Here is a 17089-nt window from a genome sequence, read left to right on the forward strand (position 1 = left end):
TTGGTGAAAAGTCAGAACTGGGTGAGGGAGTGTGGATAATTCAGTTGTTTGTATTGTTGTTGTTGTTACTGTTGTAGTCTTTCAACTACTACTTTGTAACCTTACCAATATTCAACCTACATTTTATCCTTTCCTGATTCATCTAGTTTATTTTCCCTGAGAGTCACACTGTAACAAAATCCAAAGAGACACTTGATCTAATGTGTTTGTGCACTTGTGTAAATTTGGGTTAGTGCTCTCTCCTCTCTGATAGTGTTCCAGAAATAGCCAGCAGTTTCTCATTTTCATGTGGCTTCTAGAAATAAATGGCTCTCCAAGGCTATTAAGCTCTAAGGAACTGTTATTTTGTCTCCATGTTCTGTCTGGTATTGCAGACCCATTTGTGCAGCTGTTGCTTCAGGACATAACTTGCAGAATTTTAGACCATGGACAGCTCCAGGAGATTGTCTGCTTAGACAAGTCTGAAGAGCATGAAGGAAATAGCAGTTATGGTGTGTGTGTGTGTGTGTGTGTGTGTGTCTGCCTATTTGTAGGTACTGGGAAAGGATTAATACATTTCTGGGAGAGGTAGAAAATGTAACGTATAAAATTTAGTCTTCAGCTCAGGAGACATATCCCTCCTAACAATATTGGCTCATATCTTCCTATTTGGACTAATTATTGCTGCTAACTAATTGTTAAGCTCTCCTTCACAATCACTGGTTTAAATACTGGAAGTGTTGTGGGCACTCTGTAAATGTGAGGTCCTGTGGCAACCCCTAAGTCACCTTGGTTTATTTTTGATTCACTTAAACAACCCTGGAAGAAGGTTGTGTGAAATTTCAAAAAAAAAATATATATATATATAGACCTAATCACATCACCTTTGCCATAGGGTTTTCAAAGTATTTGGGTCAAGGGTCAGGCATGGTAAACTTGTTGGTGACTTGGTGCTACTGGACAATTTTGTTCTTTGGTTGGAAGACTGGAGAAAAGGAGGTAGAAAGCTTTGACCAAAGATCACCTCACTCTCTCATCATTCATAGGAAAATAGGAGAGTGCTGGTGTCTTTCTGCTCTGATAATGCAATTAGATGAGAAGGTACAGTGAATGAAGCCCATCCTTCTGCCTGAATAATTTGCAAGGCTGTTTGAATTTCCATAATTGTTCTAATTGAGGATTATTCTGTCAATTTGGAAACTTGAAATAAATAAATTCAATAAACTGATTTGATTTTGTGTGGCCTCACACAAATGTAATTCAATCCAAAGCACCTGGAGAGATTTATGGTTCTTTAACAAGAGTCTACATGGAAAGCAGGACAGCCTGAATAGTATTCTACCATTGTCATTGGAATATAGGATGCTTTATTCTAGCATTTATTCAGCTGACACCCTCTCTCTCCCCACCTTCAACAATGTTGACTCTACTTCATGGAGGCACAGTGGGAGGCTGCTGTTGATTCCATTACTGTACCAAAATGACTTCCTTCTGTCAGAATTCAGGGTCTTAGCAGCTCAGCTTCTTGCCTCAGAGAGAAGCTACCATTTGAATTCATACTGTGTATTTTGAAAACTATTTAATTATTCCTGTGGAGAGCAGAGTAGTAGCCTTCTAACACTTTAGGTGCCAGCTGATAGTATGCTGAGATGCCAGGGGCTGCTGCTGAGCATATATTTGCAGTGTGTTGTCTGCATTTTCTCACTAACAAGCATCAGCCTAGTGCCTATGAAGCCTGATGTAAAGGCAATAATATGGGAAGAATTCTACTCATTTAGCAGATTTCCACTAGTTTTCTAGCTTCCAAAGGCCAAAGTCAAGGTCTCACCAAATCACGAACAAGTTTACTATGCCTGACCCTTGACCCAAATGCTTGGTTTAGTCATTCTCACTCAAGCTGTTTTAGGTAGCCTATTTCATCTGGATAGCTTCCAACATCAATGCAGATTAGAGAATGAAAAAGTCATTTCTTGGCTTTGGGGCTTTTTCATATTTCCTGTTTGTTATCATAAAGTGAGTCTGTGATAAATATGGAACTAGAACTCAGATCTCCAAGCTTTCAACTCAGCACACCTTTCTCCCCATCATATTAGTTGGAATGGATACTAATAATACCAGCTATGATAACTTATATTGTAAAATGGTTGAGGAAAATGGCATCTTAGACAAAAATTGAATCTGGGGATAGGAAGTTCATAATGTCAGTCATCACTGACACCTTCTTGTCATACACCCTTTATCAGTTGCTAAGTTTTTTAAAATTCCCTCTCCATGTTATCTCTCCTTTTTCTCTGTTCACATGGCTAACTTCCTTCAAAATTCAGATGCTCAACAACTCTCACTGGACTGTGGCAGTTGTGGTGTTCTTTTTTTTTTTTTTTTTTTTAGAATATGATGGTTCTCTAGGAGTAGGTTTTTTTTTTTGGGAGGGGGGGTTTCTGAAGGCAGCTTTAGTTTAATTTCAGAGTAATAATCACCTCAAATACAGACAGGAGTTAAAATCCATTTTTTTATTGTGTCTTCCAAAATAGCACGGTTAGTTTTCTTAGAGGCCTATCTCCTTCCTTGGGCCCGGGTAGCTTCCTTAGAGGTCTCAGCTTTCCTTGGTGCCGAGAGCTCTCGCCACTAGTCCTTTGCCTCTGCTCCCTTAGCCTCCAGTCAGCACAAAGATGGAAGATGGAATGAATTTGTCTTGCCTCCGAAAGAGGGCTTCTCTCTGAACTGACAGACTGGCTCACTGAAGCTCTTTTTGTGCTCAGTGTAAAAGGTTGACTCCTCTGAGAAAGTGGGATTATGGGATCTGAGAATGGGATTATGGGTTTCTGATTTGTGAATCTCATACTGAATACTAATTTGTGAATCTCCCAAGAGTGTGAACTCCAATGAGTACTTAAATACATTAGTGAGCTAGAGGATTTGCTAAGTACCATGCTAAATTAGGCAACTGACTTGTCACTTTGTAAGGATTCCTCTAAGGTGTGAACCAATAAGCACTGTATCAATTCCATTGAGTTAACACTAGGATTCTAACATCTTCCTTGAGTTATCACCTTGTTTCAAGTTGAGTTAACACTAGGATTCCAACAGCTGAACCATCTAATGAGATGGAGTGAAATGATGTCTCCAACTGTCCCATGTGTCTGACAGTGACAGATGTAGCTCCAATTTTCAATTAAAATAAAAAAAAAAAATCAAAAAACAAAATGAAACAAACCAAGTAGTTAAATAGCAATGGTATCATAGACTAAATGATTAAATTAATTACTTAGCTATTCTCTTTGGTGAAAGGATACACACGCACAGCATCTCTTTCTCTCTGTCTTGGCATTGTATGGCTCCCCTTACCATCAAGAGAACTTTGATACAACTTTGATATTGTAGCTCATATTACAAATCTGATTTTTTGGATGCCTTTGACATAATGTTACAGGTGTTGCTTAGGGATGCCATGAGAAGTTTATGAACAGAAGGTGTGACCATTTAAAGACTTTCTGGGTACTGCCAAGCAGTACTTTGAAATTAGGCTTTGAAATAAAGTGGTCCAGGTACAGAATTCTTATCAGAGGGAATGAGAGTGGGAAGAAAAAGCATTTGTATCATGCCTATTACATATTACATTCTATACCAAGCAATTCCTCCAAATGTTAGTTCATTTGGTCTTCACAACAAACCTTTGAGATATGTACTATTCTATCTTTTCTCCTCTTCCCCCTCCCCAAGATATGGGTTTTAACAATTCTTCTAAACATATCTCCATATCCATTATGCTGTGCAAAAAATTCTGATAAAGAAGGGAAAAATGCAAGAAATGAAAAGGAAAGAAAAACAACAACAAAAGCAATGACAATAAAGGTAAAAATGCTATGCTTTGATCCATGGTCGATGTTTATATTTCTTTCTCTGGATGTAGATGACTTTCCATCACAGTCAATTATAATTGCCTTGAATGACATTATTGTTGAAAAGTCCATCACAGCTGATCATCACATAGTCTTGCTGTTACTGTGTACAGTGTTCTCTTACTTCTGTTCACTTCACTCAGCATCAGCTAATGTAAGTCTCTCTAGGCTTTTCTGAAATCTTGCTGATCTTTTTTTATAAAACTATAATATTCAATGATTTGTGTACTGTAACTTATTCAGCCATTCCCCAACAGAGGAACATCCATTCAATTTTTAATTCCTTGCCACTACAAAAAGAGCGCTATAAACACTTTTACTGTTAGATCAAAAAAATGCACAGATTTATAAATTATGTATTTATTTAGTTTTAAATTATGAAATGCAAGATGGATAATTTTGATTACATTAAATTTAAAAATCTTTGCACTGATAAAACATTTTTTGTGTTTGTGTTTTCTTTCTGTGGTTTTTCCATTGTATTTTTATTTTTCTTTCCTAAACATGCAATAATATGGAAATATATTAAAAATGGTGGTATATATATATATATATATATATGTGTGTGTGTGTGTGTGTGTGTGTGTGTGTGTATCTATATATCTATCTATATCTATCTATCTATCTATCTATCTATCTATCTATATATATATATATATAATTTATATCCAATTGCTTGCTGTTTGGGGGAGGGTAGGGAAGGAAGAAGGGAGAAAAGAAAATATGAAATGCAAAATCTTCCAAGTAAATCTTGAAAAATATCTTTATGGGTAATTGGAAAAAATAAAATTGTATTAAGTGTGTGTGGGAAGTCCTTATTGTTAAGACTCTGTGATATTTAAATTGTTTTTTATTACCTAGGTTCCTTTACAGGAAACTATTTTCTTCCATAAGGTTCTGAATGTCCATTTAAAGTTGATTGACTTTCTTTTCATGATTCACTTGGTTTGCTCTTATTTTTTCCTAAATCTGTCTTGATTTTTGAAAACCAAGCCCATATAAACATTCCATACATGTAGCAAATAGACACTGAAATAGACTCCCAGCCCAGGAGATGCAGACCCACAGAAGGAGAACAAGTTAGTCAAAGGTCATGAAGGCTATTTGGAAAATAATTTGATAATCCCATTGGAATAAAATAAGAAATTTCTAATGATCATGAAGTGACAGCTAGGAGGCACATTGGATAAAAGCCCTGACCTAAAGTGGGGAAGATTCAATTTCCTGTAATCATGTCTGGTCTCAGATAATAAATATTAATCATATGACACTGAGCAAGTCACTTTCTTATGCCTCAGTTACTTTATCTCTAAAAAATAGGTGGAGAAGGAAATAGCAAAGCATTACATTCTCTTTGCCAAGAAGACCCCAAATAGAGAAATAGAGTTGGACACAAAAGAAATGAATGAACAAAACCAAAATTACACATAACCACAGTAAATGTTAGCATTTATTTCACCTTTATAATAAAAGGGAAAAAAAGAATGTAATTCAAGGGGAATAGGACAGTAAAAAGTAAAATCTATGTACCTCAAAGTTCTGTGATAGATTCTAAGAACAAAACAAAATGTAAAGATATGAAAATCATACCCCTCAAGTGAGATTTACTTTAATTACTCAAACAGAATTAATTGACTGTAAAACTTATAAAGAGGCAGATCCGTGGAAAATAAGAGTACAGAACACTGGGGAGTAATCCCTTTCAGCTTGTTGGGTAGAAATTTAGTCTCCAGTTGGTGACCAGGGAGTCTCTTCTTCATTATGAAGAAGTTGATACTTATTCTTTTTTAGGGAAGGTTGGAAATGGAGTGAACACAGCTAGGGAGACTGGTTGTGGGTTGGAAACTCCTCCCTGGAGAAATGTTCATTGAGACTTTCCTGGAAGTGGGGGACTAGGAGAAAACATAGGCTTGACAGGGGCTGTGAAGGGAATAGAGTGGAATATATAAATAAAAGAACTCTGGAGAACATTGTAAAAGGCCAGAGTGCCAGGAGAATATTCCAAGTACACCCCAACCCGAGGTAGAGACCTTTTATTCCCTGGTTAAATGGCCTAGGATATGTCTGTAAATAGTAATTTCCTTCCTTCTTAAAAAAAGAAAAGGGTTCATGATCTAAATAAAAAGAGTAATATAAGCAAATTAGAACAACATAGACTAGTTTACCTCTTAGGTCTGTGAAGAAAAAAAGAATTTGTTACCAAAGAAGAACTGGAGATCCTTAATGAATACCAAATAGATAATTTTGATTATATTAAGTTTAAAAAGTTTAAACAAAACAAGGGAAGACAATATTAGAAGGGAAGGAATAAACTGGAAAAAAAAGCATTTTTACATTCAAGGGTTCTGATAAAGGACTCGTTTCTAAAATAATTCAAACCATCAGAGTTGATGATCACTAATCTTGTTGTTGCTCTATAACATTCCTTCTTAAGTACATAGCAGGCCAGTCCCTTTGGTGCAACATGTCCATTCAAAGGAGACAGCCAGAGGTGGGAACTCAGGGCTCTTAAGGCTGCCCCCACCAAGAAGAGTTAACAGGTTGCTCTGCAGGAATTCACACCTTCATGGGGAGGTCTAAAGGGGTGGGGCTATCTCCTATAAAAGGAGAGCATCCTTGCCCTCAGAAGCATTACCTTCATTGGAAAGGAAGTGTCTTCCTCTGGCTGCTGCAGACTAGAAGCAGTTAGAGATCGAGAATGGATGCTATTGTGGAATTTCTGAAGGAACTGCACAGTAATATCATCTGTAGCATCTGCAGGGGCTACTTCTGTGAGCCTGTCACTATCGGGTGCGGGCACAGTTTTTGTCGAGCTTGTCTCTCCTCCAGCTGGAGACTTGGAGCCCAAGATTTCTCCTGCCCTGAATGCAGGCAAAATTCCCAGGACGGGGAGATCCCATTAGTGAACATGCGCCTAGCAGAATTGACTGAGTTTGGCAAAGAGCTCTGCTCCAAGATTTTGCAGAGCACTGAAGGACAGAGCCAGTGTGTCACTCACAAGAAACCCTTCAAGCTATTCTGTGAGGAGGATCAGACAGCACTGTGTGTGACATGTTGTGAAACCCCAGAGCATGAGGCTCACAACATCTCCCCCATACAAGAGGCTGCTCAAAAATACAAGAGGGAGCTCGAGCACATTCGGAGTTGTTTGGGGAAACATCTGGAGGAAGATGAAAAACTTCTTGCTGAAGAGGAGAGATTTGCTATTAACTGGACCTGGATATTCACAGGAGAATTCCACAGACTGCACCTCTTGCTGATGGAAGAAGAGAACAGATGTCTTGAAAGGATAAAGCAAGAGCAGAAGGCCAGCCAGGACAGAATATCCCAGCATATGCAAAGCCTACAGAACCTCATGCAAGAACTGCAGGAAGCGGGCCAGCAAGCCAATCTGGATCTGCTGCAGGATGCCAGGCAGCTGCTGGGGAGGAGTGAGGCTGTGTTGGCCCAAAGGGCCAAGGCTGTTACCCCAGAACTGAGAGAATATCCCATCCCTGGCCTGATCGAGATGCTCAACAGATTCAGAGTGGATCTCACCCTGGATCCCACATCAACTGATTCCTGTGTTTCTGTTTCTTGGGATTTCAAGAGTGCCGAAGCTAAAGAGGACTGGCCGGTGGAGACTGAGGACTTTTTTTGCCATCCTGTGCTTGCTAGGCAAGCCTTCAGCTCAGGCAAGCAGTACTGGGAGGTGGATGTGACTCAAGTACCTCAGTGGCTCCTAGGGATCTACACTCCCTACTTGAGGAGGAAAAGGACCAGGAACATGAACTGTGGCTTTGTTTTCTTGCTTCGCTGTGTCAAGAAGGAAGGAGATTACTACTTACAGACCTATCCTGGGTCATTGAACCATAGAATGAAAGGCCCTCTACCTCGGGTTGGGGTGTACTTGGAATATTCCTCAGGCATTCTGGCTTTTTACAATGTTCTCCGGAGTTGTCTTATTTATAAATTCCATTCTATTCCCTTCACAGTCCCTGTCAAGCCTGTCTTTTCCCCTGGCCCCCCACTTCCGGGAACAAAGCCTGGCCCTATGACTCTCTGTTCAGCGGACTCTCATCTTTGTGCTTGCTGCTATTCCTCTCAATGAAAATTTCTCCAGAGAGTTCTCAACTCCTCCCTGGCTGTATTCACTCTATTTCCAGCCTTCCTTGAAAGAGAATAAGTATTACCTCCTTCATGATCAACAAGAGTCTCCCTGCTTACTAACTGGAGACTAGACTTTCCACCCTGAAAGCTGAGGGGTTCAGTCCACACTCTTTTGTATTCTTTTATGCTATGTTCAGGTATTTTTTTACAATGTTAAACTTTTCTCAACTATTTAAAATCATACCTGAGCAATCTGATATTGAGTCTTATGTTTCATTTCTTCTTAGTATTCATCACTACAATGTCCATAGATTTCAACTTTTCTAATAATATTCCCCTTGGATTGCAGTAAACTTTCCATTTTGCTTTATTTAATGTAAAACAAATAAATTTAATGTAAAATTAATGTAAAATTTAATTAATTTGCTTTATTTAGTATAAAATGAATAAATTTAATGTAAATCTCCCATTATAGAAGGGAGACTCTGGGATCCTCTCTTTGCAGAGATTCCAAACATGGTAGCCATGTGAGGATCCTTTGTCCACTGGACCCTCTGTCCGGTGTCTCCTTATCTCTACCTTCACCTATCTCTTTACTTCCAAACCCAATAATAAACCTCTTTTATCAATCTAGCCCTCGAGCCAATAAATGCCTTTATTGGGAACTCAAGTGCTTCCATTGAAATGGACAAAGGACTGGTCTCCCCTCCCCTCCCTCAGTTTTAGGTTAAAGGGCCTGGGGCTTGCAGAGAGGTCTGCTCAGCTAGATTAAAGGAGGTGTTTGGCACTTTAAAGTGCCTGCTCTACATTGAGGGGTATCTGTTCGATAACTCTGATCTATGTTAAACACCTGCCATTATATCTTTTGTCCTGTAAAATCGAGTCACTGTTGAATGTCTTATTGGGCAAGTTCAATTTCTTGGGTAGTTCCCGCGTTTAGAATGTAAGATCCTCAGCCAATAAGGATGAGGGTCAGTGGTGGGAGGGGGAATTTGCATTAGGGATTAAAAGCGTTGACCCTGCCCCCTACAGTGCTTCCTCCCTTCTATTGTCTGCTGGATGGGTGGGATGCCCGATTCTCGTGAGAATGTATAATAAACTTTGCTTTGCTTCTAGAGATCTCTCCAGTCTTTTTTATTAAATGGTTTCTGACCCACACAAGTGGAAGAAATAAAAAAGAAATAAAAAAAAAAAAGATTGAAAGGGATTTGAAAGTTTGGAAAGTTAAAAAATATATACATATATAGAAGAGCAGTGTGCTAACATTTAAGGAAAATTTAACTGGAATATCTAGACATTCTCTTTGAAGGCAGAGAAAAGCACTAAACGGGCTTGGAAGTTCACAGAAGCCCCTTTGGATTCTGGAAGGGAACAAAGGAATTCAAGGTGAAACAAACTTCTCTCCGAGGGCGGAGGTCCTGGAGAAAAAGCCCCTAGTCTGTTTGCTGATTTAAGAGCTTTGTTAAGTTTTAAGAACAATGATTAAGAAATTTGGAAATTGGTTGTTTGAAAATTTGCTTGTAATTTTAAACTTTTTTTTACCTGTTGTAGTAAATGGAATTTGGCTGTTTTAAGTGGATGGGAAAGTTTTTTTTTTTCCTTGAAACAGGCAATAAAACCTCATCTCATTGAAATTCAGGCAGGAAAGGAAATTGATTAAGAAGTTTGGGATAGTTCTGAAAAAAAAATTGTGAGAAATGATTTTACTATAGTCTTTGCATGCTAGATTTGTTTATTCTGAGTATAAGATCTTTATTTGTTTGAATACTGATAACTTTCTTACTACAAAGGAAGAAAGAAAGAAAGAAAAAGAGAGAACAATAGAATTCCAATTTAGTCTGGGCTGGGTCATGGAAACTCTGCCTGGAAATGCTAATTACTGTCAGACAACACTCAGGTAGAATAAGAAAAAAGTATTTGTAAGAGCCCTGTATTAGTCTGGTTCTGAGTTTGTTACCTTAAGAAATATATCGAATTATTTGTTAACATAAATTGTACTTTAAATCCAGCTCTGCTGGACATATGTGGGTTTTGTGGAGGTTTGGGCTATTCACTATAATATGGATCTTACAGGTTTTTGAATGAAAAAGGAAAGAGCAATGCAGGTGATTTAGGAAGGACTGATTTGTAGGGGAAATTAGAGGTTTGCATGGTTTTAGGAAGGTGAAAGAAAGTCTTTTGGGAGTAGGTGAAGAGGTGGGGGAGGGAGCTACCCACCCCCACTGCTTTCTGCTACCTGGGCAAAGGAGCATCTGGGTAGGAAAGTTCTTTAAGGAGATTATTCAAGTATATAGCTAGGGAGAAAGAGAAAGTTAGAAATGGGTGGATTTGGGAAGAAACCTGATTTTGGGAAACTGATGGGCTAAATCTTGAAAAGGATCCCCATGTAGGAAATTGAGTGGGGAACCTGAGGGAAGTTTTTTCTAGGGGGCAGGAGTGGGGGAAGGGTGGCCACATGGAATCCTCTCCTCCCCTCACCCCTCTAAGTGTGTTCCTGCCTTTTTTTTTTTTTTTCTTATATGATTAAGGCCAGTGCAGCAAACTGTGATTTAAAGGAACATGCTTACTTTTAGGTTAATTGATTGAATATTTGTTTCTTGATACATAAATGTAAAATGAAATATAAAATTAATATAAAATGAATAAAAGATCTTAAGGAATATGGTCATAAATGTGATCCATACTTTAGTAGGAATATTTCTCAAAGTTTAATTGCTATTTTTAAGAAACTTCTTGAATTCTTTTATGTGGAATTGGGTATTCTGTATAAGTTTAAATTATATTGGGTCATCCTGGGGTTATTTAAAAAGCCTCTGAAAATAGTAGTTTTTTTCTTTGTCCTTTTGGAAATGTTTCTGTTATGGACAATATGCAATTTGGGATATTTTTCTATGTATTGGGTATTTTAAAAGCAAAATGGTTTGTATGTATAATATTCACTCATGTAACATCTACTTAGATATGATAATTGTTCCAAGTTGTGAACTTACTGAGACAAAATTTCTTTCTGTTATTACTATAAGATTAGGGTAAATGTTTGTTTAGGAGTTATCAGAAATTTGATTAATGGAATTTGTTATTGGAGGTAAAATTTCTTGGGGTTATAGTTAATTAGTTAATGCTATTTGGGAGTTTTAAAGCTCCACCCTCTGACAGGTAGTGGGACAATTGATTGGAATTAAATTGGGTTAAAGCTATTTTATTCTGTATGTGCTAAAGGTTGGGTTTTAACTGCTTGTGTTATGTTATAGTTATGTTCTTGCATTTTTCCTTCTGTAACTGATTTCTATGATCAGAGCAATGGTCAATAGAAACTGTTAATGCAATTCAATTATGTCACGCCTTGCTATTTTCAGTCTGGTTCTATGGAATCATTGTATCCTAAATTCTTGGGCAACTAAGTATTTCGCCTGGTCATCTGTCTGTTACTGGATATTTGTGTTTTGTTTCTTTAAGGTTTTTACATGATAAGAGGAAATTAACAGGGGTCTGTGAGACCTCACTGCTGTTACACCTTGGGACTGCACCCATTTGCCTGGCCTGTAAAGCAAACTCATCTCTTCACATAGGAAACAATCATATTTTGCAGCAATCTGGTGAACTGAGTCTTTCTATCTGACACTGATTTAATCTTGATTTGTTAGATTTGTGTTTATGTTCTAGATTTTGGTCAAATTACAGATATTGGCTTGCTCCTGGAACCTGGATCAGCTTTGATTGTCAGCATGACACACCTACTTGTGTCATGGAATGAGAGTCTCCTATCACTTCACAGCCTGGAGCAGCAGTTTTAAAATGAGACCATGGACTGGACGCTGCATCTGGTGTACTTTGGACTGATATGAGGGACTTTGGCAATGGTTGATTATTAGGATTCTGTATGAGTACTACGTCTCCTGGGTGATAAGTCACACATTGTCTACCTGTAGTGGACAATTGTTATTGTGAAAAATACAATAAGTTTCTCTGATAAAGATTCCATTTCTCAAACACAGAACACTGAATCAAATTTAGAGAAATAAGAGTCATTCCTCAATTGATTAGAAAGTGTACTTTGTGAAGCTAGCATACTTGTGGACTCCAATGAGTAAAGGTGAGAACACAAGCCTTGTCTTGATTAGTTCTACTTAGTACCTTGTTTCAGGTTCTGGCCAAAACAACTTCTTGTAAGATTAGATCAACTCTAATTACTTAGCAGTTAGTAAGGATTCCAACATCTCCCCCTTTCTTTTGACTGTTAAACCTTGCCTGGATCATCTATTACTGTGTGTTTAAGATTTGGGATGGGATTTATTAAAACTGTATAATTATTGCTATTATGTTTGAGGAATTTTTAGGGAATGCTACTGTACTAGTTTGTTATGTATAGGGATTTTGATTCACTCTTGGGATTTATATGGGGAATGGTCATTAGATAATTTCTTTCCATGAGAAAAAAAAGGGGGGGAAGAGATAGAACATTGGGGAAACTGGTATTTTTTTTTCTCAAAATCCCTTTAAGAATGGGATCCCCTAGCTCCTATTCACTTTACCTTAAGCACTTCTGCCCCATCCCCTATCTCACTAGTTCAGATTGAATTTGGATGCTTTAGCTTTGGAATCCTTATTTTGTTAAAATTGCCCTGGCCAACTCAGTTTTGGGGATTATTTTGGTTAGAAAAGTTTTAGAAATCAGACACCTGTCCTGAGACTGGCAGTCTCTCTGATCTGTTTTTCTTCAGTCCTGTAATCCCAGTTCATTAATTAGTTCCTCAGCATTTCAAAGGACCTTGTTTGATATGAGGCATCTAAAAGTTTGGGGTTTGCCTGCCTTGATGGTCTAACTGTGTGTAATCTGCTCTTCAATCTGATCCTTTCTGCAGCTCTCTCTGTTTCTCTGGACGGGGACAGGTGAAGCTACTCCAAGCCTTGCCCTTCTCCCCTGGAGAGATCTGCCCTTCTGATGGGTCTGAGCTCTTGGGCCCTGCTGCTCTGTAAGGAGAGATTGAGTTAAATGCACAAATGACCTTAGATTTAACTCACAGCGAACTGTCCATCTCAAACTGGATTCTCTGGCTGAGACGGTGCTCCAACTATAGAGGACCTGACATGCTTGTAACCAGGAACCTTTGTACTGCTGTTAACTCTGGGGTTATCAGGGAGAAACTTGTCCTTCCATTTTTCTAGTTTCATTTAATGTTGGGCTACAGTTCTCTTTAATTGCCCTGACTCAGTTTCCCTAATTGGTTCTGCCTCAGTTTCCCTAAATTGTTCTGTCTCAAGTTTCCTTAATTGTTCTGCCCAATCCCCTTAGTTGCAAGACCCGCTTCTGGTTCATTAAGGACTGAGGGCCACTTGCTCTAAGGTTATAAAATGTTAACGTGAGACTCAAGATAAGGGGTGTCCAGACTTCCAGGCTCCTATCAGAATGTCCAGTGTCTCCCACCACGCTTTCAGAACCAGATCCATAGTCTGTTCCCACTCTCTGTGTTCTGCCCCTGCCCCTGCCCCTGCCTTGGTTTATTCCTGTGGTTGTACCGTGTGTGTATACATATCATAGAGAACTCACATTCACCACTGGATACTTTGAGATGAGACTTCTGTCCACTCAATCAGACTCTCCTGTTGATAGAATGTTGGGAGCTCTCTGGTCTCTGTCTTGCCTCAGTTTCTCCGGCATTACATTTGCCTTGTTAGTTCTCAGGTCGAAGCAGACATTAGGACTCTAGAGGGTCTCCTTACTCATCTAGGAAAGTCAGTGGACTCCCTGGCAGAAGTTACAGACCTGCCGTGGGTTTGATCCGCTGTTCGTGAAGCAAGGGGTCTGTGTATGGCACTGAGAGAGTCTTGTTGCTTCTATGCAAATCGGTTGGGTGTCATTAGGGAATCTCTTGCTTCCCTGTGTAAGCAGTTAGATGACCGGGAAGCCATCGTGAGGCTTCAATCAGTCACTCTATGACTGGCTGACCACCCTCCTCGGGAGTTACAGGTCCAGTCCTCTTGTCCCTTCTCCTCCTCCTCATAGCTCTCTGCATAAGAAAGTGCTTCATCTCTTACGTTCTGGATCCCATAGAGACCCTGGAACTTTTTGCTCCTAAAATGGCTTATTCCCGGTTGGCCTCAGATGAGTCATAACTATAAGCATAAAAAGGGGGGAGTGAAATGGACAAAGGACTGGTCTCCCCTCCCCTCCCTCAGTTTTAGGTTAAAGGGCCGGGGCTCACAGAGAAAGGTCTGCTCAGCTAGATTAAAGGAAGTGTTTTGTACTTCAAAGTGTCTGCTCTACATTGAGGGGTATCTGTTCAATAACCCTGACCTATAAACTATGTTAAACATCTGCCATTGTATCTTTCATCCTGTAAAGTCAAGTCACTGTTTAATGTCAAAATGTGCCAGCAAGGATGAACAAGAATGCTTATAAGGCTGTTCCTACTTCAGTTGGGGAAGGAACCATGCCAGAATCCTACTGGAGGTCTGTCCTGGCCAAGCAGACCATCTAGGCCAGTTATAAATAAATTATTTCTAAATTATGAATTACTATGGCTGTCTTGAATTTTATTGCCTGGGCTATTTCAGTCTCAGTTTGAAGGAGGCAATACCCATTCAGTGATTAAGACTAAGTAAAAAAATAAAGCAAAGAGTGGCCTCTTTTTACTTAATAAATGGATGAAGCACAGGCACAAAACAAACAAATCCTATTATTCTGTGGATATGTGCAGAATTTTCTCCAAAAACCATTATTCTTTTACAAACTAGGAGTTGGGCTATTTTGTCAGCTCACCACAGTTCTCACTTCAGATTTGCTTTGCTTCTTCTCTTGTGTAAATGAGGTTCTTATCCTTTCTTTATTGCTATTACTCCCAGACATGGCTAATAATCATGTTTTTGTTAATAAGGCAAAACTTAGTAAATTAGGTTTGATTTCTATCAAATCTAGTATGCCTGTAGATATTGATAGTAATTAAATATAGTCTTGGTTTGTATTTTGCACTCCTTACCTTCAACTTTTATTATTTCTACCTTGTAATCCTTAATATACTGTAATTATATATTAATAGATCCAAATTCCCATGCCTACTAAGGAAAACATGGAGTTTCCAGATGAAATACAGTGTGTACTCTATGGCATGAACAATAATATATCCCTTCTCTGAATGCATCTACTGTTTCCCTGCAATTCCCTTCAATTGAATTCCCTTCAATTCAAGTTAGAGGGCCTAATTAACAAAGGAAAAGCACTTTGAATAAACAATTGATTGGACGGAATGCTTTTACTATAGTTTTTCTTTTTCTTTTTAATAGCACTATTAGGAATATAATAGAAACAATTCATATAGTCAAACCTTTCTTGAGGCTTCTCTCAGGAATGGCAATATAGATATAGTGAAAATAATCAATCTAGACTTAGGAATAGAAAAGATCTTTAAGATTATCTATTTTAACCCTTTTCATTTAATAGTTAACTGAATTCCAGAGAAATTTTATGACTTGTCCAGGGACTTACACATATACTTGCAAACATACATACATACCTGTTTTTCCCCAATAATAAGACACTGTCTTATTAAGTTTTTTGGACAGAAAAAACACCAGAGGGCTTATTTTCAGGGGAGGGCCTATTTTAATGCTCTCAATGGCACCAGCAAGCAAATCACTGAGGAAGAACAGGATGATGAGCTCACTGCTGCAGCTCTGATTGGATGTAGCTCGGAGTGTAGTGTGCGTTTCACCTGGGGGAGGGGAGGAATGGTGAATACAGAGGGTACCCTAATGTAGCATGTAGCACAGGGGATCACTTTCACTACAGTAGCAATCTCAATAGGGCTTATTTTCAGGGAAGGGCTTATTTTAGAGGAATCTTACATAGTAAGGGGAGGGCTTATTTTCGGGATAGGTCTTATTATCGGGGAAACACGGTACAAACATACATTTAGAGAGCCAGAACTCTGGAGAAGTATATTTGAAAGATGTATACTTAAAACAAGGTGTTAACTCAGAGGAATTGATGAGATGGTTATCTAGTTTACATATACTTTGTACTTAGCATAGTGATGTAATAGAGCTCTAGTTCACACATATTCAGGATGCTATAATGATGTAATTGTAATAGGGTATATAAGAACTGGGGACAAGAAGTCAGATCGAAGGCAGAGTGGCTGACTGCTAGACTGCTGAGAGAGACTAGGTCAGATTATGACAGAACAAATTATAAGAGACAATAAAGATTTTGGACTCTATTCTTGTCTGTTCTCCTGGTGTCTATCTTGCTGAGACCGAGATCCTTCCAGAGGACCTCCAGAAAGCCAGCTCAGACATTACACATATAAACACACACACACACACACACACACACACACACACACACACACATACACATATATGTAAAATAGCAGAGCTGGGATTCAGAACCAGGTCATCTGACTTCAAGACAATGGATATTAATATGTTAAATCCTCTCAAGGTATACTTGGCTTAATTTTTAAATGTAGCTTAAAATTAAGTGTGAATTTGATGTTAGCAGTAGATGGAAGTTACACAAAGGTAGATTAATAGCTTAAGGTCAAGAAAAGCTTTCTGACAAAAAGAGCTATCCCAAAGAAAAGAGGATCCCATGGGAGGTAGTAGGTTTTCTCTTCCTTAAATTCAAGAAAGGCAATATGACCCCTTATGAGGCCATTGAGAAAGGATGATTCTTTCATCATTGATGGGGTAGATACCAGACTGATAATTCTATGAAATCCTGTTTATTAGAGTGTTTAGCATTTTCTGGAGCAAACTCACTTTTTATTATGGTAAGAATTTGGGAGAAGATAAAAATAGATTATAACCAATGAGGCTTATCCATGGTGAAATTAATTTCTAATTGAAGGAGTACATTTGTAAAAGATACAGCTCTGCTTCTTTAAGAGAAGCTAATTCAATTATGGCCAATCCACACATCACATTTCTTGATGTTATTTTGGACTCTGGTCTTTAATATGAATGTGCTAGGATCAATTATTTAGCGATTTCAGAATTAGAAAATTTTTCATGCCCTCCCTTTCTCAGACATTCTCCCTCAGTCTTGACATCTAATTTAAAATTATGACCAGGAAGCAGTGACAATTTTTACTACCCTTTGTGTCATAGACATTAATTTCTAA

General features: G+C 38.4%; 1 protein-coding gene across 1 annotated transcript; it reads left to right on the plus strand.

Annotated features, from left to right (window-relative positions):
* The first annotated feature begins 6576 nt into the window (after positions 1-6576).
* LOC127538506 (tripartite motif-containing protein 43-like) lies at positions 6577-7968 on the plus strand. The gene has a single exon (XM_051962319.1). It carries the CDS (start codon positions 6577-6579, stop codon positions 7966-7968), a length of 1392 nt encoding a protein of 463 aa, XP_051818279.1.
* The last annotated feature ends 9121 nt before the right edge of the window (positions 7969-17089 follow it).

Source organism: Antechinus flavipes, chromosome 5 (assembly GCF_016432865.1).
Source record: "Antechinus flavipes isolate AdamAnt ecotype Samford, QLD, Australia chromosome 5, AdamAnt_v2, whole genome shotgun sequence".
In the NCBI taxonomy this organism is placed as follows: Eukaryota; Metazoa; Chordata; class Mammalia; order Dasyuromorphia; family Dasyuridae; genus Antechinus; species Antechinus flavipes.